General features: G+C 33.3%; 2 protein-coding genes and 1 pseudogene across 3 annotated transcripts; 2 read left to right on the plus strand and 1 right to left on the minus strand.

Annotated features, from left to right (window-relative positions):
- The first annotated feature begins 592 nt into the window (after positions 1-592).
- On the plus strand, positions 593-6890 carry LOC114393316. 2 transcript variants are annotated; one of them, XM_028354609.1, is made up of 9 exons: positions 593-3726; positions 3848-3952; positions 4071-4223; positions 4993-5156; positions 5301-5448; positions 5543-5665; positions 5764-5851; positions 5989-6467; positions 6535-6890. In XM_028354609.1, the coding sequence occupies exons 1-8, from the start codon at positions 1384-1386 to the stop codon at positions 6153-6155; spliced, it is 3291 nt and encodes a 1096-aa protein (XP_028210410.1). In that variant the 5' UTR covers positions 593-1383; the 3' UTR covers positions 6156-6467; positions 6535-6890. The 2 variants fall into 2 exon arrangements, with proteins under 2 accessions (XP_028210410.1, XP_028210409.1); XM_028354608.1 differs by having other exon boundaries at positions 6556-6890.
- A 5808-nt stretch (positions 6891-12698) lies between these two features.
- Positions 12699-14557, plus strand: LOC114392828 (transcription factor MYB36-like). The gene is made up of 3 exons (XM_028354058.1): positions 12699-13051; positions 13225-13354; positions 13547-14557. The coding sequence occupies exons 1-3, from the start codon at positions 12916-12918 to the stop codon at positions 14376-14378; spliced, it is 1098 nt and encodes a 365-aa protein (XP_028209859.1). The 5' UTR covers positions 12699-12915; the 3' UTR covers positions 14379-14557.
- Positions 14558-18978: 4421 nt separating this feature from the next.
- LOC114393507 lies at positions 18979-21014 on the minus strand (annotated as a pseudogene).
- Between the last annotated feature and the right edge of the window lie 1913 nt (positions 21015-22927).

Raw genomic sequence — 22927 nt, forward strand, 5'->3', positions numbered from 1 at the left:
TAAAATTAAAACTAAAATTTATATAAGATTTAATGATTTAATTGATATGTTAAATTAAAAATATATTTATTATAATCATCTTAATTATTATAATTATGTATATTATGAATTAGAAATAAAATAAAATAAAATTATTTCAATGGCATTTTGGCAAGAAAAAAGTAGGTTTAATGTTACCACGTATTGTTTTATATTAATAATATAATTGATTGATATTATATGATTAATTCATTATTTATTACTTCCTTAAACAATACTCTTACAACATTTATTAGCAACAAGGCTCAAATCAATATGATATATAGCATAAGAACTACTTGCCATAACAGATCTTTTTTTCATTTGATTGACTCCTCAAATTAAATATATATATATAACCATGGTATAGAGTGCGTCTAATGAATCAAATTTAATTTGTTAATTTTTCCTCCACTAAAACCAAACCAAATTGAAACACGCACACTCTTACTTCTACGATTTCTCAATTCATTAATTAATTAATTAAAGAAAAAAAAACATCATCAGAATAATCAAAACGTATATTTTCTGAACACAATTTGTGGGTGGCGTGGGGGAATTGAGTCGATTGACGAAGGAGAAAATAAGAAAAAAGAAAAACAAAATGGAAGGTGTGGTGGTCACATGCAGTAGAGAGCGTAAGACGAAAGGGCATATGCGAGGGAGATAAATAATATGCCAAGAAATACCGTTACGAGAGAGTGCCACGTGGGACTCTACATGGCAATCACCCATCGCATCTTGCAATTGCAACCTTCAACCTCTGCCCCCACTCTCTTCCTCATTCCCATGTTCATGGCGCTTCTTCTCATCACCACCACCTTCTTCTTCCACCCTTTCAATTTCACCTTCTTTTCTTCTCAACAATCTCTCTCTTCATCTTTATCTTCTTCTCCCTTTCTTCCTTTCCGCTCCTAAACTCACGACAAAACATCAAAAACAGCGACAAAATAGTGTCTTTGAGAGAACCATAAACTCTGTTCAAACCAATCAATCAATTATTTATTTCCATTGGGTCGTGTTTTCACTCCTAAATTTTTAAATTTTGCCATCTAGGCATCACCCTATTAGCCGTGTCAGGTATCGCTGATGGTTCTCTCTGAATTTGGATCTGCACTTGTCGTGGCCTTGGGTTCTTTCTTTCGCTTCGATTCTTTTGTTTCTGTTTCAGCAATCGCCTCGTGGTTATTCTCAGAAATGTGATTGGCCTTTTGTTATTATTTATTTCTTTATTGATTTATTTATTGTTCCTGATCTTCAACGTAATAATTTGAAATCATAGACTCACCTATTGGGTGGGGGCATACCCCTGTTAGAGGTTGTGAAACTTTGGAGCTGTAAGATGTGATGATGTGAGTGGTGCTCATGTGTAATAAAGGGTTTCAATGCTTGAGCCAGTGTGAGAGTGTAATTGATCATAGGCAAGGATTCATCATGGATAGTCCAATTCGATCGCCGGCCACCGGTTCAGGTTCCGGTTCCGGTGAAGATAACCGGCGTGTTAAGTTCTTGTGCAGCTTCCTGGGAAGCATAATGCCTCGCCCCCAAGATGGGAAGCTGCGTTATGTTGGCGGCGAGACGCGAATTGTTAGTGTTCCGAGGGATATTAGCTATGAGGAGTTGATGGGGAGGATGAGAGAGCTGTATGATGGGGCTGCTGTGTTGAAGTACCAGCAGCCTGATGAGGATCTTGATGCTCTTGTCTCTGTTGTCAATGATGATGATGTGGTTAACATGATGGAGGAGTATGACAAGTTAGGGTCAGGAGATGGATTCACTAGGCTCAGGATTTTTCTCTTTTCGCAATCCGAACAGGATGGTTCCTCTCATTTCATTGATGGGGATGATTCTGAGAGGAGGTATGTTGATGCATTGAATAGTTTAAACGATGGTTCTAATTCTGACTTTAGGAGGTTGCAACAAGGTGAGTTTTCTATGATGAGTCCTGTTGAGGATATTCATGTGGCTGCTGATCAGTTCTATAATCCAATCAATGTGGAAAGTGGGATTCATAGTCAGAGAAGTGGGGACCTATCTATGTCGCCTTATAATATGCATCATCTCACTGTCCAGCACCCGCAAGCTTTAGGCCAGAGGTACAATGAAATGGATGCTCCTTGGAATCCTGCCTATTACTCTCCTAGGCATCATGGCCTCCATGACTTTCCATCTTCTCCTTCCGGTACAAGGTATCGCGTGCCATTTCCCGAGTTACCAGATAAGTGCATTGATAGAGTGCCGGAAGAGTATGCGCGACATCACGTAAATCATCATCCTGTGTACGACAATCAGCCGCAATATTCTGAAAATGTTATGTGGATGCCAGCACATGGCGAAAAGTCGGCTTTTCCAGGCAATATTATTCATAGTCCTCATGTTGTTGATGAGAACAGTATATGTGAGCAGTGTCGCATGGGTTTTCATAGAGGCCAACCACATCTGGAGCATTCTAATATAAGTAATGGAGTTCCACAGGTTGGTAATCTATGTGCAGAATGCCCCCCACCAAATAGGGATACTTTTGCTGCTGATGCAAAGTTACACTCGGCAATCTATCCCAATGAACCCAGTAATGATCATAGGTCTGTTTTTAATGATACTCAGAATCACGAGAGAGGATGGGGCTTGCAGCATCCAACTGCTCGAGTTGAGGAATCAAGAGTGCATGTCTCTCTTGGGCATGGTAGTGTGACTGATGCTCATAACTTGCCTTCCAATTATGTTCACCAGCAGGCTGGACCTGAATTGGGGACCGAACTGTTCCCTGAACAAACCGTGACTCCTGTACCTCCTATACAATTTCCTCCACTGGAAGATTGCAATGTGCGGTATGGAAATTCAGCTTCTCCTTATGGAGTAGATAGTAATTACGCTGTGCCGCGTGGACTTCCACCTGGTTTCTGGAGAAACACTCCAGTTCCTGTTCATATTGGACCATCTTATGAGGCTGCTACTTCACCTCAGCCGGTGAATGGTTTGATGAATGCAGCAGGATTAATCCGAGGAGAGGCCAGTCCAGGGTTTTTCATTGGACCAGATAGTCAAAATCATTGGGTTGATTCCTCACAGAAATTAACAGGACATGATGGTACAGCCATCCCAGAATATCCTTATGCACATGCTCTGAATCCATTGCCCCTTGGTCAAGAAAATCAACACCCGGTTATTGTAGATTTCATTCATCCCCCACAGGACATGAATGCTGGTACCTGCTTGAAACCCTTGCAGCTGCCAAAATCCTCTTTTAATATGGTTCCCAATCAACAGGTTTTAAGAGACGATACTCATTTGACTGAAGCAAAGAGTTTTGAATCTAATGGTTTGATTGGTGAAGGAATAGTGGTAAAAATTGAGGACAATGTTCAAAACCCTGGCACCCAGACTATATCTTTTTCAGTGCAAAATAAAATTGCTGAGAATGCATGCGAAGCTGCTGCTGCTTCTTCTGTTGAGTCTAACAATTTAAAGTCAAAACCTGAAGCAGACTGCGTGCATGTTGAGAAACTGGCTGATAAGGACCCTTCTGTTCCAGAAGATTCTAAACATTTAGTTGATCAATTCAGTTTCTTGCCTGAGTTGATTGCTTCTGTAAAAAAGGCTGCATTAGAAGATGCTGTGCAGTTGAAAGCTGCAGTCGATGAGCATGCTGATTCTCCGAATCACAATTCAGATACCAAAGATGAAACAACAAATGAAGTAGAACCAGCGGTAAGGATGAAATGGTTTTATTTTCTTCTTTGAAAATTTAAAAGTGAATTTGTTTTCTTTTATCAAGGAGAGGTGTTGTTGTGTTGCCTCATATTACAATATGTATTTATTCATCTTGTAGAATGCTCATGGTGATTTAGAATTGGACTCTGAAAATGACCATGTAGATACTAATAAAATTGAGCCTACAAGGGCTGAGGAAGAAGCAATTGCTAAGGGATTACAGGTTTTCTTTCCATCTTACTCATGCATTATGTTCTCATCGTTTCGTGTTTTGAGGTCTTTTCTGGCTTTCCTTTTCCCACATGCGTTTAGGATTTGATGGTAGACTGATCATTTTTCAGACTATTAAAAATGATGATTTGGAGGAGATCCGTGAGCTTGGTTCTGGAACCTATGGAGCTGTTTATCATGGGAAATGGAAAGGTTCCGACGTTGCCATTAAGAGAATAAAAGCCAGTTGTTTTGCTGGAAGGCCATCTGAAAGAGCAAGATTGGTATTATTTGTGTTCCTTTTGTTTAAGTTTTAGAATGTGGATTTGGATTTAACTCAACCCCAAAAACTAACTCATGGGATGAGGATTATCCCTCACTTATATATTCTATCTTTGTCTTATCTCTAGCTGATGTAAGACTTGGAATTTTTTCAATACATCTCCTTGCGCCCAACACTTTTGGGCTTAGTGCATGTATAATATGGTGAGTGGTTTGTTTAATGGATCTAGGATAAGCTCTGATATTATTTTAGAATGTATGGTTGGACCTAACTCAACCCCAAAATTTAGCTCATGGGGTGAGGATTATCCCCCACTGATATATTCTATCTTTGTCTTATCTTTAGTCAATGTGGGATTTGAGTTTTTCCCAGATTTATACCTTGTAGAATAAGAATTTTCTTATCTCAGTCAGAAATGTTCAATCTATTGCTCAAAAACTTCACTGCCTTATAAAAAATTACTTTGAATATTGGCTCCAAAAGAAATATTTGAATGTACTAGAAATGCATAATGTAGAATTGCTTTTGGGATCAAATTGAGGTGCTGGTTTATGGGATAGCCCTGTTAAGGAATGTGTTGATAGTGCCACTATATTGTTCTACATCGAAATTCACTCATTTTGTGCATGATGAAATAAACATCTGAATTTCCCACACCACATTATATATTTAGGAGTGAAATGACAAGTAAAAAGGCTTAAATGTGGCATATTTGAAACATTTGTTAGATCCCCAACTCTATAGTGATTTCATTCTGGTTGTTGTCCCAGATCGCAGACTTCTGGAAGGAGGCATTGATGTTGAGTTCATTGCATCATCCAAATGTTGTCTCCTTTTATGGCATTGTTCGTGATGGCCCCGATGGTTCTTTAGCAACAGTCACAGAGTTCATGATTAATGGATCTTTGAAACAGTTCTTGCATAAGAAAGATAGGTAATTTGATGCATGCATGGGCTTATATTTCATCAATATTTAATAGTATGCTTTAAGGCACTGAAATGTGCAGCCTTCCATCTGAAAGCCCTCATGGACTGTTGATGTATTTATTTATGCTGTTTATTCTGAGCAATTTAACAGAACAATAGATCGTCGTAAGAGGCTCATTATAGCCATGGATGCTGCATTTGGGATGGAGTATTTGCATGGAAAAAACATTGTGCATTTTGATTTGAAATGTGAGAATCTATTGGTCAATATGAGAGATCCTCAACGGCCTATCTGCAAGGTACACATAAGAATACATTCACATATACTGAGGCAACAAAAGCCAAACGCAACCTGCTAGCGGAGATTGAAATGAGATTTGTGTAATTTTTCAGATTGGTGATTTGGGTTTATCAAAGGTTAAACAGCACACTCTAGTGTCTGGTGGAGTACGGGGGACCTTGCCTTGGATGGCTCCTGAACTTCTTAGTGGGAAAAGCAATATGGTGTCAGAGAAGGTATTCTTGGCATAGCTGTTTGACTTTACATGTCTAATACTCCTCCTTTCATTTTTTCTGATGATCTTTCCTTGCATCTATTCTTCCTTGTGCTGTAGATTGATGTCTACTCATTCGGTATAGTCATGTGGGAATTACTCACAGGGAATGAACCCTATGCTGATATGCATTGTGCTTCAATAATAGGTGAGAACCAAGTAACAAACAAAATGCATAAAGTAATTTGTCTTGCTAAAATGTGAACAAAATTATATATCACCAAATCTCGACATGGTGTGCAAAATTATATATCAATATTCACCATTTTCGTGCTTTGTTTGCAGGAGGAATTGTGAACAACACTTTACGTCCTCAAATCCCAACTTGGTGTGATCCTGAGTGGAAATCTCTAATGGAAAGTTGTTGGGCTTCTGATCCTGTAGAAAGACCATCTTTTTCAGAAATTTCCAAGAAGCTGAGGAGTATGGCTGCTTCAATGAATTTGAAATAGTCAATTGATCTTGAATAAGTTAATTGACCTTCTCCCGTTGTATGTAGCCTAGAATTGGTAAAAGGGAAATAAGGTGAAGAATGGTTCTTCCAGTTCAAGGCACCTACCAACAAGCTTAGCTTTAAAAAGGGAAAAAATAATTTAAAGGAGTATTCAAGCTTATCCAAGCTTGTAACGTAATATCATCATGCCTTGGTTTAGTCTAAATTTTGTTTTTGTAATGTTGCCTTTAATGGTATCTTCCTTGGTGCAGTTACTTGCACTATAGCATGGTTTCTCTCCCAGAAGCAGCATGGTGTTCTGAAGAACAGTGTGAGTTTTTATTTTGTTAATATGTAGATGATACTGAACAGGAAAATATTTTCTTCTGATTTATTAGTTCTTTACTTGGTTTTTGCAGGTTTTTTTTACGTGATCAGGGTAATGAACCATGCCTTCTGGAGAGATGTGTACATAAAATCAACAAACGACATGTCTCCGTTGCTTTCATACGGAGAGGATAATGACGAATTGTGCTTCCCATTTTGATGGAACCAATTCAATTTGTCATCGATATTTTGTTTGAATTGCTTATTATATTAATATACCATATTCTTACTTAATGGCATGAATGTGCATACTTAAATTGAAGCTGTATAAATAAAGTATTTTTTTTCATACAACTTGAGGCATAGGGGTTTGTTTAATGTATACGTTGGTCTCCTATCAATAATGTCCAAGCATCATTTTTTTTCAGATTGTGTACTGACGTCTTGGAAGACACTAAATATATTGTTCTCCTAAAAGGCCTTGATATTTAACACTGCCCTTTTCTTCCCTCCTTTTTGCACTATTTGTAAATTAAGTCAATATAAGATACAAAATAGCGAAGATGAAATATTATAAATAATACAATTAAGTTAAAACAATATCGTCAAAACATCAGTGCCCTTAGTAAGTATCCTCAGATCATGTATCATCTTAAGCTCTTCAAGAATTTTCCCAAATAAAGCCTAAAACAAAGAATATAAATAAATACTATGAAAGTTTGATTGCCATCTAATTCATAAGAGAAATACATATACACATAGGACGAACATGACATGGCTTAGTATATGCAGTGGTTTCTTTACGAGAGCCAATGTTCAGAAAATACTTATATATATTTTTTCTTATTCCTTTGATCCATAAGAAAAAAAAGACTTTGATTAATCCAGAATTTAGTCAAAAAATAAATAAAACTTAATTAAGAATTATTTTCAATGATCGAATCCAGGTATTATAAATACTCATATATCCATGCATGTAAAAAATCATTGACATAATTAATTGTTGTAAAACAAAAAGACACAAAAGTTAAAGAACAAAGACACAAAAGTTAAAGAAAATAAAAGCAAGGCAGTGACATCTCATGCATACTTGGTGCATCTCTCAAAATTATGGAAACAGATCCAGGTAGGCTACATCCACGTAGATTGAACTCTTAAATTATTTGATAATTTTGAAGACACTATTTTAATAAGATAGTAAAATAAATACCGAAAAAAGACAAATATCTGAAATGAGAAATATAAGAATATTACAATGGTAAAGTATGTACTGTCAAATTTAAGTTTATTTTAAATTATATTTTATTTACTGAGATTTAATTTTTTTTAAAAAATATTTTTTAGAATATTAAAGATATTATTTATTTTTAAATTTTCATCATATAAAATAATGGGTAAATAACAGTAAAATAAAGTTGTGACATTTTAAAAAAAATAAAAATATTTATAATTTTATTATTTAAATTTAATCAAGATTTTGGTATTTTTAAATTTTTTTATTTAATTCAATTCTTAATTGTTTTTATCAATGTCTTTATTTTTCCGTTTAATTTAGTTTTCTAAATTATTTTTTCATGACAATTTCAATGTCTTTTTTTTTCCTTCTTCTAATGTTGTTTCATCTCTTAAAAAACAGTATTTTGATACTTTTTTTTTTTTTTTTGCTTCCTCTATGATTCATCAAGGCAATCGACAACCATTTTTTATTCAAGAATAAGATAGTTACTTAGGTAGAACTCGTGGACATGTTTATGTTCATAACTCCTCAGTGACGAACAATATGAAAAAACATAATTGCTCAGTGAATTTTAGTAAATTAATTTTTATTTTGTGTAGTATTAATTACTCTATTGCATACATTGATGCCCTTATTTTAATTTTTGATTAATGCAAAATTTGAAACTTGGTTTCTAAAGGGAGTATATCTCCTTCTTTTAATATATATAATAATAATATAATCCCACTTCGATTATAATGATTTAGCTCTAAAACTATGAAGTTGTATTATTCTGCTTTCAGTAATTGAGGTTTTCATTATGAAGAGTCAATATTTCTGTGTATTACTTAAAAACTTAGATTATGTGATCCAGGTATCAAATATATATATATATATGGGTTTGTTACCACTTACCAGTATTATTGAAACAAGTAACATAACGGGTTTAGAACTTGACAGTTCTTGGGTGTGACTCGAGAAAGGGATCGATTAGAGATCAAGTTGAACTCAGTAACGTAATTAACCAGGTCTGTTTATGCTGTGTTAGTAAATATTTTACAAAAAATGCATGAAGCATGGATAATCACAGTTTGATTATTGTTATTTAATTATTTATTAGTATACGATCATCGAGTCACACGTATACGTACGTAGACTCCTGCAATCATGATTAGTGTCATTTTAAAGAAGAATTGATACTGAACTCTGTTGGCATAAATAAATATTTGGCGTCCAAGTCTACTAACAGCATCTTTGTCAACCCTAGTGACGACATATACAAAGTGTGATCTTTCTGCGAATCTCTAGTTATTTTTATACAAGATTGGCTTTTTTCGATCTGATGCTTATCTTAAGTCTACTAATTAAAAGAGTAAATTAAACAAAGTGAATCACAGGTGTCATGATAGCAAGTTATGTTTCCTTGGATCAGTTTAAAAGTAATTAATTTGGAATAAAAGTGCTCTTAAAATGTGTTGAGAAATATAGCTTAGCAGGTATTTCTTCTGATCACCAAAAATTATGGTTGTGTTGTGAGTTTTCAGTCCCCAATTTCCTGAATTACCTTTCCTCATTTCTTCCCAAGAGAGCATTCCTAACATGAGCTAGAGAGAGATGTTAAGAATTTATGGAACAAATCGAACTGGGTAAAAAAGATAGAAGCTGAAACATTAAGACACTACAATAAAGATCATACTTTGAAGTTTTAAACCATATGAACTAAATATGAGCTCGTTGAAAAAATTCTATAACTTAAATTATAGGATATATTACTAATGAGTGTTTTTAAGGAATCAATCAATAAATAAAAATATTGAAAATCACATTAGAGATGTATGATGAGAGTATATTGACAATATTTTTTAATCTTTTTTTCACTTTTAATTATTTAACTAGCACCCTTAACATATGCCTTTTTTTCTGTAAAAAAAAAAACATTTACCTTTTTTTAATCATGATTTTGTGTACCCATTGTTTTCCCTGAAATACTAACTTGAAAATGTAATCTAACATGTTGTTGAGTTGCAAATCAAACAACTTGAATTGTGAAATCCGACTGTTTTTCCACTGGCTAGAAAACTAGTATAAACATTAAAGAGTGTGAAATGGCATGCAACTATATTCTATATATCTAACATTTAGTACATACTGTACAAAATAACATTACGACTAGATCAGGTTTAACTGTGAAAATATTATCAAATACATTGAAAATTTACCTTATTTTGTTTATAAATTCAATTTAACCAAATAATAATAAAATTTAAGGAATACCCGCTTATTAAGGCTTACATAAAATAATACTGTATAGTGTATAATTCAAGTTTTTTCCTTAACGTATGTATTAATTAATAAATTAAGGCAGAACCAATAATTACCAAGATAGTTTTGGGTTAGACTTCCATGTTTATCCTCTGATCAAAACTGTATTAACTAGTTGTTACGCTAGATTAGTCTTCTCGATGATGAAATGTACTGTTCTTTTTCCCCCATTTCGCTTCACCTTTTTCTTGAAGAACAGGAAAAAGAAATACAGCGTCAATGTAAAGATTCTTTGTTAAGGAGAAAGACAAGCAGAAGCATGTTTTCTTCGTCCCAAAGATCCGAGACTATTTGATGATAAAGATATTAAAGTTTATAAATTTAGGAGCTAAGTGCTTTTTCGAATTTGATGGTTTCTCCTTGTTATATTTCTAAGTGAGTGCGGTTCCATACCTTTATTTTCCTGCTTATTGATTAAAAAAACCGCTAGATGAAGTATTAAATTAGAAAACCAAGGTCAATGAGTGGTGCTTCTTCTGAAAAATATTGAATTGCAAAGACCTTTCTGTTTGGTTTTACTTCTTTTCTTATTTTGATACAGTTTCCTTATTGTCTTTAACGTGTCCTACTCCAACTTGTCAAACAGGAACAAAGAAGAAAAGTAAAATAATACCAAATAAAATGAAATGGGATTTTGTTTGTTGATAATAACCCAACTAATTCCTAGCCATTTTTTTTAAAAAAAAGGACAAAAAAAGATATATCAATTATTTTAACAAATGTTTGACCTTTTCATTTTCTACTTTTATAATCACATAGCTACATTATTGCACAATCAATCCCGAGCTCCATGGCTGGTAAAGGAGCCTTTCTTTGAATTATAATAAGCTACTAGTATTTGGAGAGCTATGATGTATCTTGATCTTTTATTTTTATTTTTAAAGTGGTATCTTGATCTTCTATAACTTGGATATATCAATAAGAATCTACTTTTAAAAGAAATAGAATATTAGCAACATATTGAAAAAAAATTGATGAAAATTATAAAAATTATTTTTTATTTAATGAATCCCACTTGTGATTTTATAATTTAAAATAAATTTTATTTAATGATAAAAAATATATTACATAGTATATCACTAACGTTCCTCATATATGTACTAGTTAGTACTTTATTATTGCCTTATTTTAACAATTAATATATTATTTTAAAATACAACCAAATCTCCATTGTTAAACAACGTATATATCAAGGATGTTCAAATTATATAAAATTATATATATATATATATATATATATATAATAGAAAAGATAAGATGAATTTGTTTTTTTATAACAATGAACATTATATTGAACTTAATGATAATTTATAAATATTCTTTTTACTCTGTAAATGTTAAAGAACAATTTTAGGTCTCTAATTTATATATCATATCAAGAATTCAAGCTAAATGACTTTGGTTTTTGGAGGCTGGTGGAGAAGAGAAGCAACTGAGAGCCAAATAAATAACATGGCATGACCTTTCTTCGTATTAGAAATATCTTGTCGTGATGGAAAAGATGCCAGTTTTTATTGGTGCATGGTTTCAAATAAGAATCAGTGGGTTATGATTTTGTGGTGAAAGCAAACGATGGTTTCATTGTCAAGGCATTAGCTATAGTTTTTCTAACTTTCATCATCAGCTCGTCAACAATGTATGTATTGGTTTCTGACAGAATTTCAATCCCTTGACATTTTATAATGCTTATATATTGAAACCTTAAGAAAGAAATACAAGTAACTATTTATGTGGAGCTTAAATATTCAGAGAAACTTTCCCTCAGTATCATGTCTCCCATTTCAAGTCCGTACAATAACCCATGATGAGCCAATTTGTCGCAATATTAATTATTTGAATTTCAATTTAAAGTCAACCATCATGGAATATCTGAAATATTTCATGGTTGAGTTAGAGACTTATAAAGGAAAATATTCTAACATTGATATGAGAAGAAAGGGAAAGAGCAAAAAGTCCGAAGCATACGTCCTCAGCTGCGACGTCATTATTCACCCAAAACGAAAAAAAGAACGTTGCAACTTTAGTTTCCGTTTTTTTTTTTTAAACCTTTTGATTCTTAATTTGCATATATATAACATTTTCATTCTTAATTTGCATACTGGCTAGCTACTAAAATTATAAATTAGAAGGCTCATCTTTTCTTCGTAAATGTATTTGCTTTTTTATGATAAAGTTATTGACTGAATCAAAGCAATGTGTGTTTCCTTCGCACATCTTCCACGATAATTCCTCAGTTAATTAATTACACATAAGGGTAATTTTATTTATTTTAAGAAATAATTACCAATAGGAAGCTGCAGTACATTCCCGTCAATATAATAAGATATGTTGGGATGACTTGACAATGGAACGTTTTCAAGGATAATGCGGACAAACTAAGAGGATGGAGCCTTCTATTGATCAAATACTTGTAGCATCGGGTTCAAGCATTAAACTAATAGACCTATGAAAAAGCAGTGCAACTTTTTATGTAAAAGAAGAGAAATTTTATGTTACGTTTGTCCAGTTGCATGCATAATTAAACGCGGTGACCGAACTAATCCAAAAAGGAAGACAGAGAAAGATGAATAAACCCTAGAAGAAAAAAACCGAGTTGAAAAAAATAGCTGGTGAGGGAATGGAGGGGGTGAGGTGTGCAAGACTTTTTGTCCTTTTAAGAATCACATCAGCCATACTTCCCTACCTATAAATCATACCCTTCCTTCGTCGTAGTTTCCCAACAATCCTAGCTAGCAAAGTTGATATTTGCTTCAACAAAAAACAGAAAGAGAAACCTAAACAGAGAGAGAGAGAGAGAGAGAGAGAGAGAGAGAGAGAGAGAGAGAGAGAGAGAGAGAGAGAGAGAGAGAGAGAGAGAGAGAGAGAGAGAGAGAGAGAGAGAGAGAGAGAGAGAGAGAGACAACAACACAAAAAGATGGGTAGAGCTCCATGCTGTGACAAGAACAACGTGAAGAAAGGACCATGGTCTCCTGAAGAGGATGCTACACTCAAAACCTATATTGAAAAGAATGGAACTGGTGGCAATTGGATTGCTCTTCCTCAGAAAATTGGTACACTCCTCTCTCTTATAATTTTCTTTTAATATTCCTCTTAAGCGTATATATTTATTGAGTCCAAGAGCAAATACTATTTAGTTTGGCTTTGGAAAGGTGAACTTTGGTTAGTATAATAATTAATCATCGATTAATTCAAAACCTTATTGATGGATACAAATAATTCGCAGGGCTCAAGAGGTGTGGAAAGAGTTGCAGACTTAGGTGGTTAAATTACTTGAGACCTAATATCAAACATGGTGGATTTACTGAAGAAGAAGACAACATCATCTGCAGCCTTTACATTAGCATTGGAAGCAGGTCCTTCTCTCTCAAAACCCCCCATCTCTATCTACGAGCCTTGTGCTGTAGTTTTTGAACAAAATTGTTTGTCCTTTTTGTTTTGTCACTAGAATCTCTCTAGCTAGCTCCACATGTTTTTATTTTCCCTTTGGTTAATAATATTCGTAGAAATTAACTAAACGCGTTCCAACATATATAATCTGTGTATAGGTGGTCCATAATTGCTGCTCAGTTACCTGGAAGGACAGATAACGACATCAAGAACTATTGGAACACTAGATTGAAGAAGAAACTGCTCGGGAGGCGCAAACAATCTAACTTCAGCTCAAAAGACACAAACAATGGAATAGAGGAGAATTCTTATTCAAATGCCCTTAGTACTTCAGCTCTTGAAAGACTCCAACTGCACATGCAACTTCAAAGCCTCCAAAACCCTTTCTCTTTCTACAATAACCCTGCGCTGTGGCCTAAGTTGCATCCTATCCAAGAAAAGATGATCCATAGCCTACAATCTTTGAATGATGGCTCTAACCCTGTGATGCAAAATGCTTTGCCTAATTCCCCACATGATGAACAAGGACAAAAGGGTGAGTTTTACAAGCCTCAACATGATGGTGCAAAGATCAATAACCCTGATCAGGTTCATCTTTTGGAGAATATTCCTTTGAGTAACAGTGGAGTTCCCTTTGTTGCTTCTGGGAGTAGTACTAATCCAATGCACTCAAGTCTTGCACCAAGATCTGAGGCTATTCATGTGCAGACTAACAATAATGTGGGATTTCAGCAACTTGGTGCACTGCAAAATGAACTAGATGAGATTCTCAACAACAGAACAATGGGTTATGTGCCACAGGAAGATCATGATATGGCTTCAGGGTTTGATTGTTTCAGAGAGATGAATGACTCAAAGGATAGCTTGATTTGGTGGTCCAATGATTCTGATACCAAATCAGCATCCTCAAATTCCTGGGAATCATCTGCTACTCCGGCTCTTCTAACACAAGGGATGTTCCAAGATTATGAACTGGGTTACAGCCTGTAGTGATCACAAGGATTTAACTTTCAATCTGGTTATGCTAATTTGTTGTATTAGTCATAAGATGTGGAAAGAGGAAGAATGAGTAGTAACAGCTCCTGTAAACAACATCATGGATATATAATAATGTAAACCAATGCCTAAGTAATTAATGTAGAAACCACTATATAGTTTGTTCTAAACAACCACAAGGCACTCAATATATATCTTCCTTAAGCTTTAAATAAATGTTCTATTATTTTGATGCTAACTGAGATTCTAATACATATACATAGTTCAAGAGATCGAACCTCAAATATACAAATAAAGTACTGGGATTTGGGAAACTTATCCATGATGTGGCCCCCAAAAAATGCTTTTGATCCAAGCTATATATAATATTCCAGTGATTCTGCGATATTTACTCATAAATATATGTATGTATAACAAGAATTCCATCTTACTTCTTGCTGTGTTATGCTGGTAATCTTTATAAGTATCAAAGGTTAGGGTTGGTAGGAAGAATAATAAAAGCTGGATTTTCTGAGCTGTATGGGTGGGTAGTAATAACAAAAAGAAGCAATATTCAGTTCATGATAAGATTGTGGACCTAAAGTTGATAATCTTCTTCTATTTGTTTTGTATGATTAGATAAACATTTCCTAATGTGCATTCTCACAGAAATATCAAAGATATCATTAGCTCTTTCACCAAAAATGTCAAGTTAGGATGTTAAATAAAGATTCCTACAAAGTTCCTAGCTAGTTACAGTACAATTTAGTAACGAAAAAAATATTTCATTGAGCTAAAAGCGGTTGTTCATAAATATATATGTATGTATATGCCATACATATGTAGTTATAAACAACTTTTAACTTTCCTCGTTGCTCGATCGTTTCCATCCTGCTCCGTTTTGTTTTCGTAACAATAGAAGTATTGAAACTTCTTTATGCACTTTTTGAGATTTTTCTTCTTCTTTTTCTATGCATGCATGATGCTCTTTTCTCGGTCAATGAACAGAACGTGAATGTAAATTGCATGTTTACTGGGTACTGTATCTTCTTCGACCAAGAATATATATGTTGTTCGTTTTGCTTATAACTTTTTTTTAAATATGTTCAAGGTTTTTAATAATTTTTTTGTTGTTTTGAATTCATAATATATTAAATTTTTTACAAAATTTCTTTCGTTGATTAAATAATGACTTGACATCATTATAATCATTAATAATATTAAAATAATCAATTTACAAGACGACACATTATTACTTATTCAAAATAAAAATTTCAATATATCATATACTTAAAATAACAAAAAAATTATTAATGATTAAGAGTAAACTTTATTCATTTATTAGAGACTTTTAATTGTACCTTTGTGACAAGAATCTGGTTTTGGATACGTGCTTTTATGAAACCCATGGTCATTTTTGTTATTTTTCTCTAACTCTAGCTTTGGGGAATAAATTTGCAGCTCTTTTTGCTCGTGTGAAAGGAAACAAATTACATTATATTAAATTAAAAAAAAAACATATTTTACTTTTTTGGGTACATAAATAATTTCATTAACAAGCTTCTTACAAAGTCATTTATAAAATAATCCTAATTTATAGTATAATTGTATTCGTATTTTTTATTTGGTAAAATAAAATTTCATTTTGTGGAGAAAGTAATATTACATTTATAGTTTTACAAATGCACATTCGGTGCAAATAATTGCGAACACTATTATTTTTACATCACTATTTCACTAAATTAATTTGTAAGACCCATATAAAATATTGCATGATAGAGTAATTAGATAAATTAGAGTGATGGGACCTTTTTTTAACTCAAGGTAATGTCAATTTATTTTGATTAAATAATTTCAACTAGGTCATTTGTTTTTAAAAAGATATGGTTATAGGTTTTTCTTTTTCTTTTTTTTTTAGAAAATGTATCAAAAGCTAATTTTAACAAATTTAAATTTCTATCAATATGATTGATTTTCCAATTGAACATATTTTTTTATTAACCAATATCTGGGGGAAAAAACAGTGAAAAGTAAAAGGACAAAATTTGGATGCAATTTCTTACGTATCAATGAATATATAAGCTATGAGAAACAAGCCTTTTCTTATTTTTACTGTTCTATCTGGCTCTAGAAACCCGCAATCTCTTGGAAGTTGGGGCATTTTATTTGCTTTGAGGATTGCTTGGTCTATAGGTTTTAATTAGGAGGATTTATTTAGAATCAGAATCCAAGTGTGCCATTTCCTTCATCCAATCTGGTTGTCCTATAATTAACACATTCAATCTGGGGGAATCTTTCTCAGCAGTAGGATGTTCAACTGTTTTTTTTTTTTTTTGTTATTACATATAGGCATTTATTTTTTGCACTCGCAGAATTAAATCATGCATCTCTATATTATATTTTGGAATACACATTTTGAAATCAACTTTTAAAATATAATGAGAAGTGCAACCGTTCAGGATTCAAATGCCTTACATATGAGCACAACAGGCCCAAGACAAGAGGATCAGGGGCGCTAATTAACTTTAAGCCCACAAAACCAAATAACGGGATAGAGATGGCCCATAACAAGACTAGTTCTTTTAAATATTTCACTTAAAAGCCTTAAATTTACCGTTTGTTCTTATATAATTTTGATTCTTAATTTTTTTTATTGTACATTTAATCTCTTATATTTGTAAAATTTAGTAGTGTGCCATCAATTTTTTAACCAAAATTACTTATGTAACCCATTAGTGATGACATGACACTAACATGCTAACATGACAAATAATGTAAGTTCAACCCAATGTTAATGTGATATTAATAGTGTGTTGTACATAGATAAAAAAAAATACTAGCATGCAGCATTAGCACACTGTTGAGCACCCCATATGGAGCCAAATTATTTTTACTCTCCAATGAAACACGCCACATAATCAAACTTCAAAGTTAAGGAATTACGAATCTTCCCCTCACACAAACATCTTTTATTTTATCTCCATATTTCTACCACATTTACTCATGGGCAATAGTTTAAAATTGATTCATATTTCTTCATCTTCAAAGCTTTAAAATCAACCTTAGTGATACTGAAGTCTTGTCTTTACTTTGTCAATTTATGCCTTGGAGGGAAGTCTCCAAAATCTCCCAAGCTTCTTAATTTTGAAGTAATTCCATAGGCAATTTTTTAGAACATGGAATCATCCAAACATTGATGAATAAGAGTAAGGACATGTTGATCCTCCCTTTTTCTTTAGGAAGGCATCCTTCTTGTTTTTTAGACAAATTTTCTATTGATATGTCAAACTCTTAGATGACGTTTGATTTGATCGTTTTCTATTTTTATTATGAATTTTATTATGAAAATTAATTAAACTAAACATATTTTCAATGTATTTATTTTCAGAAAATAGAAAATAAAATTTTAAAAAAATATATAAATCTTGAAAATTTGAAAATCTGAAAACTATTTTTAAAAAATGAAAACAAGAAAAGAAAATAAAAAATATTTTATCAACCAAGTGCCCCTTAATGTTTGTCTGAATTTCTGGATCAAACTAATTAAGCTCTAGAAACTACTTTATTAGAGGAGAAAGAAGGGATTTCTAAAAGAGAACTCAAACTTGCTCTTTTTTTTTCAACAAAAGATTTATAACGTTAATCAAGAGTATAAGAGATACCCATTTCAGTTACAAGGAATATCCGTGACCAAGCAATTAGCAACAATTCTCCCCCACAAATTGGTTACTAATATTAATTGGAACATTGGCCTTTAATATTCAATAACTAACATCTAGATAATGTCAGAGAATTTACATCAAGAATCTTCATTATAGCTCATCTGTGATCCACCAAGCCCAATTGAGAAGTCAATTAACACCTGCTACAAATGCATGCCCCGGGATTGATGATAAGTATTGAAACCAGTCAGTACGACCTGATAGCGGCAAGACCATGCCAGGAAGCAATTATTTTTCCAAGCTGTCTCACCCTCGAACATTCTACTGTTAAAAATACATTTGTTTCTAACATTACAAATAGCCCACGCCATCGCTGACCATATAACCCACCACCTGTTAATTTCAAAATTCACCACCAAGCAGGAAGGATATCGTATAAAGTGATCATATAGGGATCCCGAAATAACATTGGTATAGTTGAACCACTGAAAGCACTTTAGCCACAAGGATTCAATCTTGGTACACTTTAAAATGTATTGCAAATGCCAAGTACATAGAGGTACTTATAAGTATATATAATATAGAGAAGTCTAGATTCACTTCTAAGAACTTAAATTTTTTGTTTCACTTCTAAGAACTTAATAAAAATCCACAACAAATATATTTTCTCCACTATCCACTAATTAAAAGTCTTTTTTTTTTTTACTTTACATGGAACATTTAAGAATCATTCTAGATTTTTCTAATTTCAAATTTATATAAACAACTAATATTGTAAGATTTCAGAGTGTGGAGAAAATCGAAGTTCATTATTATTTTGTTGATTTGCAAGTTTAGGAATACAATCAGGAGCCCTTCAAATACTGCCTAGAACCAAGTAAGTGTGAATTCATTTAGCTACCGTTTGGAGAACAAAATCCAAAGTTCAATACTGATCGATATTCTTAATAATTTCAACCTTGCAATTGTTTGTGCCTGCAAAAAGCTTCTAAACCTTGATGCTTTGGATTATTGCGACGAGTAAATCTGGAATTTGCGGCAGCAAATGCGCCTGCAATTTTGTTGCGGATACCTCGATAATCATGCTGTTGCGGGTTTAATTGCTCATAACTTGAACCTCCCACAATCTCTGAAAAAGTACAGAAATTCTTCGTAGAGTCACCTTCAGGTCCCCCTGCTGCCATTGCAAAATCCTTGAGTTCCACAATCTTTTGCCGCGTCATCTTCCCTTTCTCACTTGACATGATCAATTCCAAAGCTCTCAGAATGCCTTCTTTAGTGAAAACCCCATTTTCAAGTTCCACACCAATCTCCCACACATGTTCCATCGTTGCTGTGTTCAACATCTGGTCTCCAAAAAATGGCCTACTAATCATAGGAACGCCACCAACTATACAATCCAAAACTGAGTTCCAACCACCGTGTGTCATGCACACACAAACCGCTGAATGTTTTGGGATTTGCATTTGTGGGGCCCACGCAACAAAACCTTCCCTTGTGTCTTTGTCCTTTCCAAGAACCCTTGTGGCAATTGTTTCTCAGGATTTCCTCTAAACGCCCAAATAAACGGATATTTACCTTCTTCTAGGGCTTCTGCAATTGCAGCCAACTCATGGGTGGTGGCATTATCGAACTTCCAAAGCTAAGGTACACTACTGACCCTTCCTCTTGCTTGTTCAACCACGGTAAGCACCCATCCTCATCTGGAGACGACAAAGCTTGTGGCGTTGTCAAAATGAATGGACCAACGTTCAGTAGCTTGTGCAACTTGGATTCTAGCTCGTGTGCAATAGGAAGGTGCACTGTAGCGAAGGAGTTTATGGCAACTGCGGTTGCTCGCGGCAACGCTTATCCCAATTTTTCTAACATGATTGAAAAAGGGTCTTGTGGCTCTTCGACTAATCCTTCAGGCAAGTCAGAAGCCTTTACCCCAGAGAAACCAGTAAGGAAATCGACTTCTTTGTTTTCACGGACTGCAAAACATGACAAATATAGTTCTTATTAATCACCTAAATAAATTGAATATTATTTAGCTGAAATTTTTTGTTAAATTCAATATATTTTAAGTGGTACTGTGGTAGTTTAACTCACCTCAAATAAAAATAAAGTTAAAAAAACCCATTATATATCATTGGGGTAATTTATACACGCAGCTCCAACCATCTTAAAGAATACAAGAAAATTGTATCAATAATCTTACAGCTAGTTTTGGCATGTTGGGGATATTATTATATATTGTCGAACCAAATACTTATATTGCATTTGCTAGTATTAGAGTAATTGAACAAACATTGAATAAGTATGAAATCATTTAATCTTATTTTTACTTAGAGTAAGTTAGATATATAACTTTTTTTTAACATAGCACTGTATACGAATTACACATAAATCTATTCAAGCTTAGAAATCTAAAGAGAAATCAATCAACTCAACCTTTGTTCATCAATTATGTGAAGACATGAGAAAAAGCATGTTATATATATATATATATATATAGACGGGGCCCAACTTTTTCCTGATATGCACGGAGGAAATATGTGCAAGTAGAGGGGTGAGGCCCGGCAGTCCATAGAGGAACCCACTTTGCATGCATTTCTTCAGCCATGTCAACACAAAAACCAAAAAAATGCATCAGAAACCAAGCAAGTGATGTGCCTCCCCGTCTTCGCGACGGCTTCATCCAAGGCGGTCCTATAGTTCGCCGGCATGGCCTTGACAAAGAATGCGACGGCATCTTTGGGGTTCCCTGAAGGCACATAATTCTCTGGCAATCCATCATCCACGTCATAAGGCTTTATGTTAAAAAGTTGCTCCTTGTTGAGGCCAGCGAAGACAGAGGCATTGGACTTCTTGGTGCTGAAAACGAGAATGTGACTTGGGGAGCCTCTGCTGCTACTCTTCGCACGAGGTTGAGGAGTGGAGTTGCGTGTGTGCCATAGGGAAACGCCAACACGGCCACATGCCTGTCGTCGGTAGGGCAGACAGTCATGGTGGCTAGGGTTAGGGTTACACACTATGCACTTCTTCGTGTATCAAAAATATTGTTATTGTAGTCTTCTCCTTCTCCTCCCATCGACAATTTTGTCGGACGCAATATTATAATAGGCCATTATAGAGAACAGAGGGAAACATGCATTTTTTTTTGTTGGAAAGTGGTAACTAACTTAACTGTTTATGTGCCAATTAGCATATCATACGCATGATGATGCTTAGGTGTTTGATGAAAGAGAGTGTTGAGGCAAGGCCGTTAACTAACCTCCAAAGTTAAACCTAATTAATAACCACCATGTGCTCCTTCGGAGACTACCTGTTAACAAAGAGGTGGACGACCGGCAGTGCATGTTCGTTTTTCTGCTAGTTATTTGCGATGGTTACCTTACGTATTGAACCACCATCTTCCTTTCCTTGCAGTATGATCAATTATTAGTTGTGCATGTAACCGGGACACCCTAAAATAGTTTCCACACAAAATTAGGAAATGAGGACCGTGAGTTATCTCATTCTTTTTTTTTTTTTCCAAGCTGAATTTGAGGATGTCTTTAAATCTTAAAGCTAGCTTACAAGTTTATAGGAGACATTTAATTAAGTATATACCGATACCATCCATCAACGTACTGACGCATGTTTGAGGGGAATCTGAGAACACACGCAACCTTCCCTTTTGTTCTTGTACTTACTTTACAATATTCCCTTTTAATTTAGAATCCAAATAAGGCTTGTGTTGTTGTAACATCTGACTTCAAAGTCAAATTTAATTAATTTGGGATTTGTTGACCATTGTTTTAAAGAAATTGGTTAAAGAAATAATTAAAAGTAAAAACTTTAATTGTTAATATTCTTAATATAATAAAATTATCATAATTTTAAATAATTATTTATTTATTAAATTAGTAAGTAAAATCAACTTAATATATAAAGTGTTAAATACCAATATCCTTGCTTTTTCAACTAATCAGCCGAGCCTTGATGATTAATAATAATCACAACAACTCGTTCTTTTACCTCATTTATTTTTTAGTAGATCTAGAGAGTCAACAAAAATAGAAGAGGGAATAATAAATATAATACGATATATTTTGTGAAAGAGAAAAATAAACAAATATATGTTAAATGATTTTTTTTAATAATGAAAGTGTCATGTGTATTATTAACATTTATTTTTTTCACATCTCTATGACACTCTTCTAAAAAAGAACATTTTTGCTTTCTCTTCTATATCATTCGTCATTTTGTCATATTTAACATTTTCTGATGTTACACTTAAAAAAAACATTTTTTGTTCTTATTATTCTGAAAATACATGCGAAGTATTTATTAATTTTTTTTATAATTAACTTTTACTTAAGAACTTGACTGATCTTTAATGTCGTCTCACCACCATATAGTAACATTTTTTTATTTACAATAGTTGAACTTCAACCTTTTTTAAATATCTGAATTTAATTTAATTTCACATATAGACTAACATAAAATTATTAAATTTATATTATGAATTATTTTCAATTAAAATATAAAATTTTAATTATTAATTACTGGTATACATTTTTTAATGAATTATTATTGGTATACCTTATAGATATATAATTGATTATATGTATGGTAGACTATGATGTTTAAAATACAATAAATGGAAGAAAAATAAATGGAAGAAATAAAAATTAGTTATATGTTAATTAATAGTAATTTAAATAAGATTTAAATATATTTAAGGTTTCTGATAAATGATTAAATTCTATTAATTGTTTCTAATAAATATTTTCATTGTTTACCATCTTTGATATATTTAAATTTTTATTTTGAGTTTTTATCATAATCACAACGTGCCACCTTATAAATTGTTTTCTTCAGCATTATCAATAATTATGATAATGTCACCTCATCAATTAATTAAAAATAAAACTC

Source organism: Glycine soja, chromosome 17, assembly GCF_004193775.1.
Source record: "Glycine soja cultivar W05 chromosome 17, ASM419377v2, whole genome shotgun sequence".
Taxonomy (NCBI): Eukaryota; Viridiplantae; Streptophyta; class Magnoliopsida; order Fabales; family Fabaceae; genus Glycine; species Glycine soja.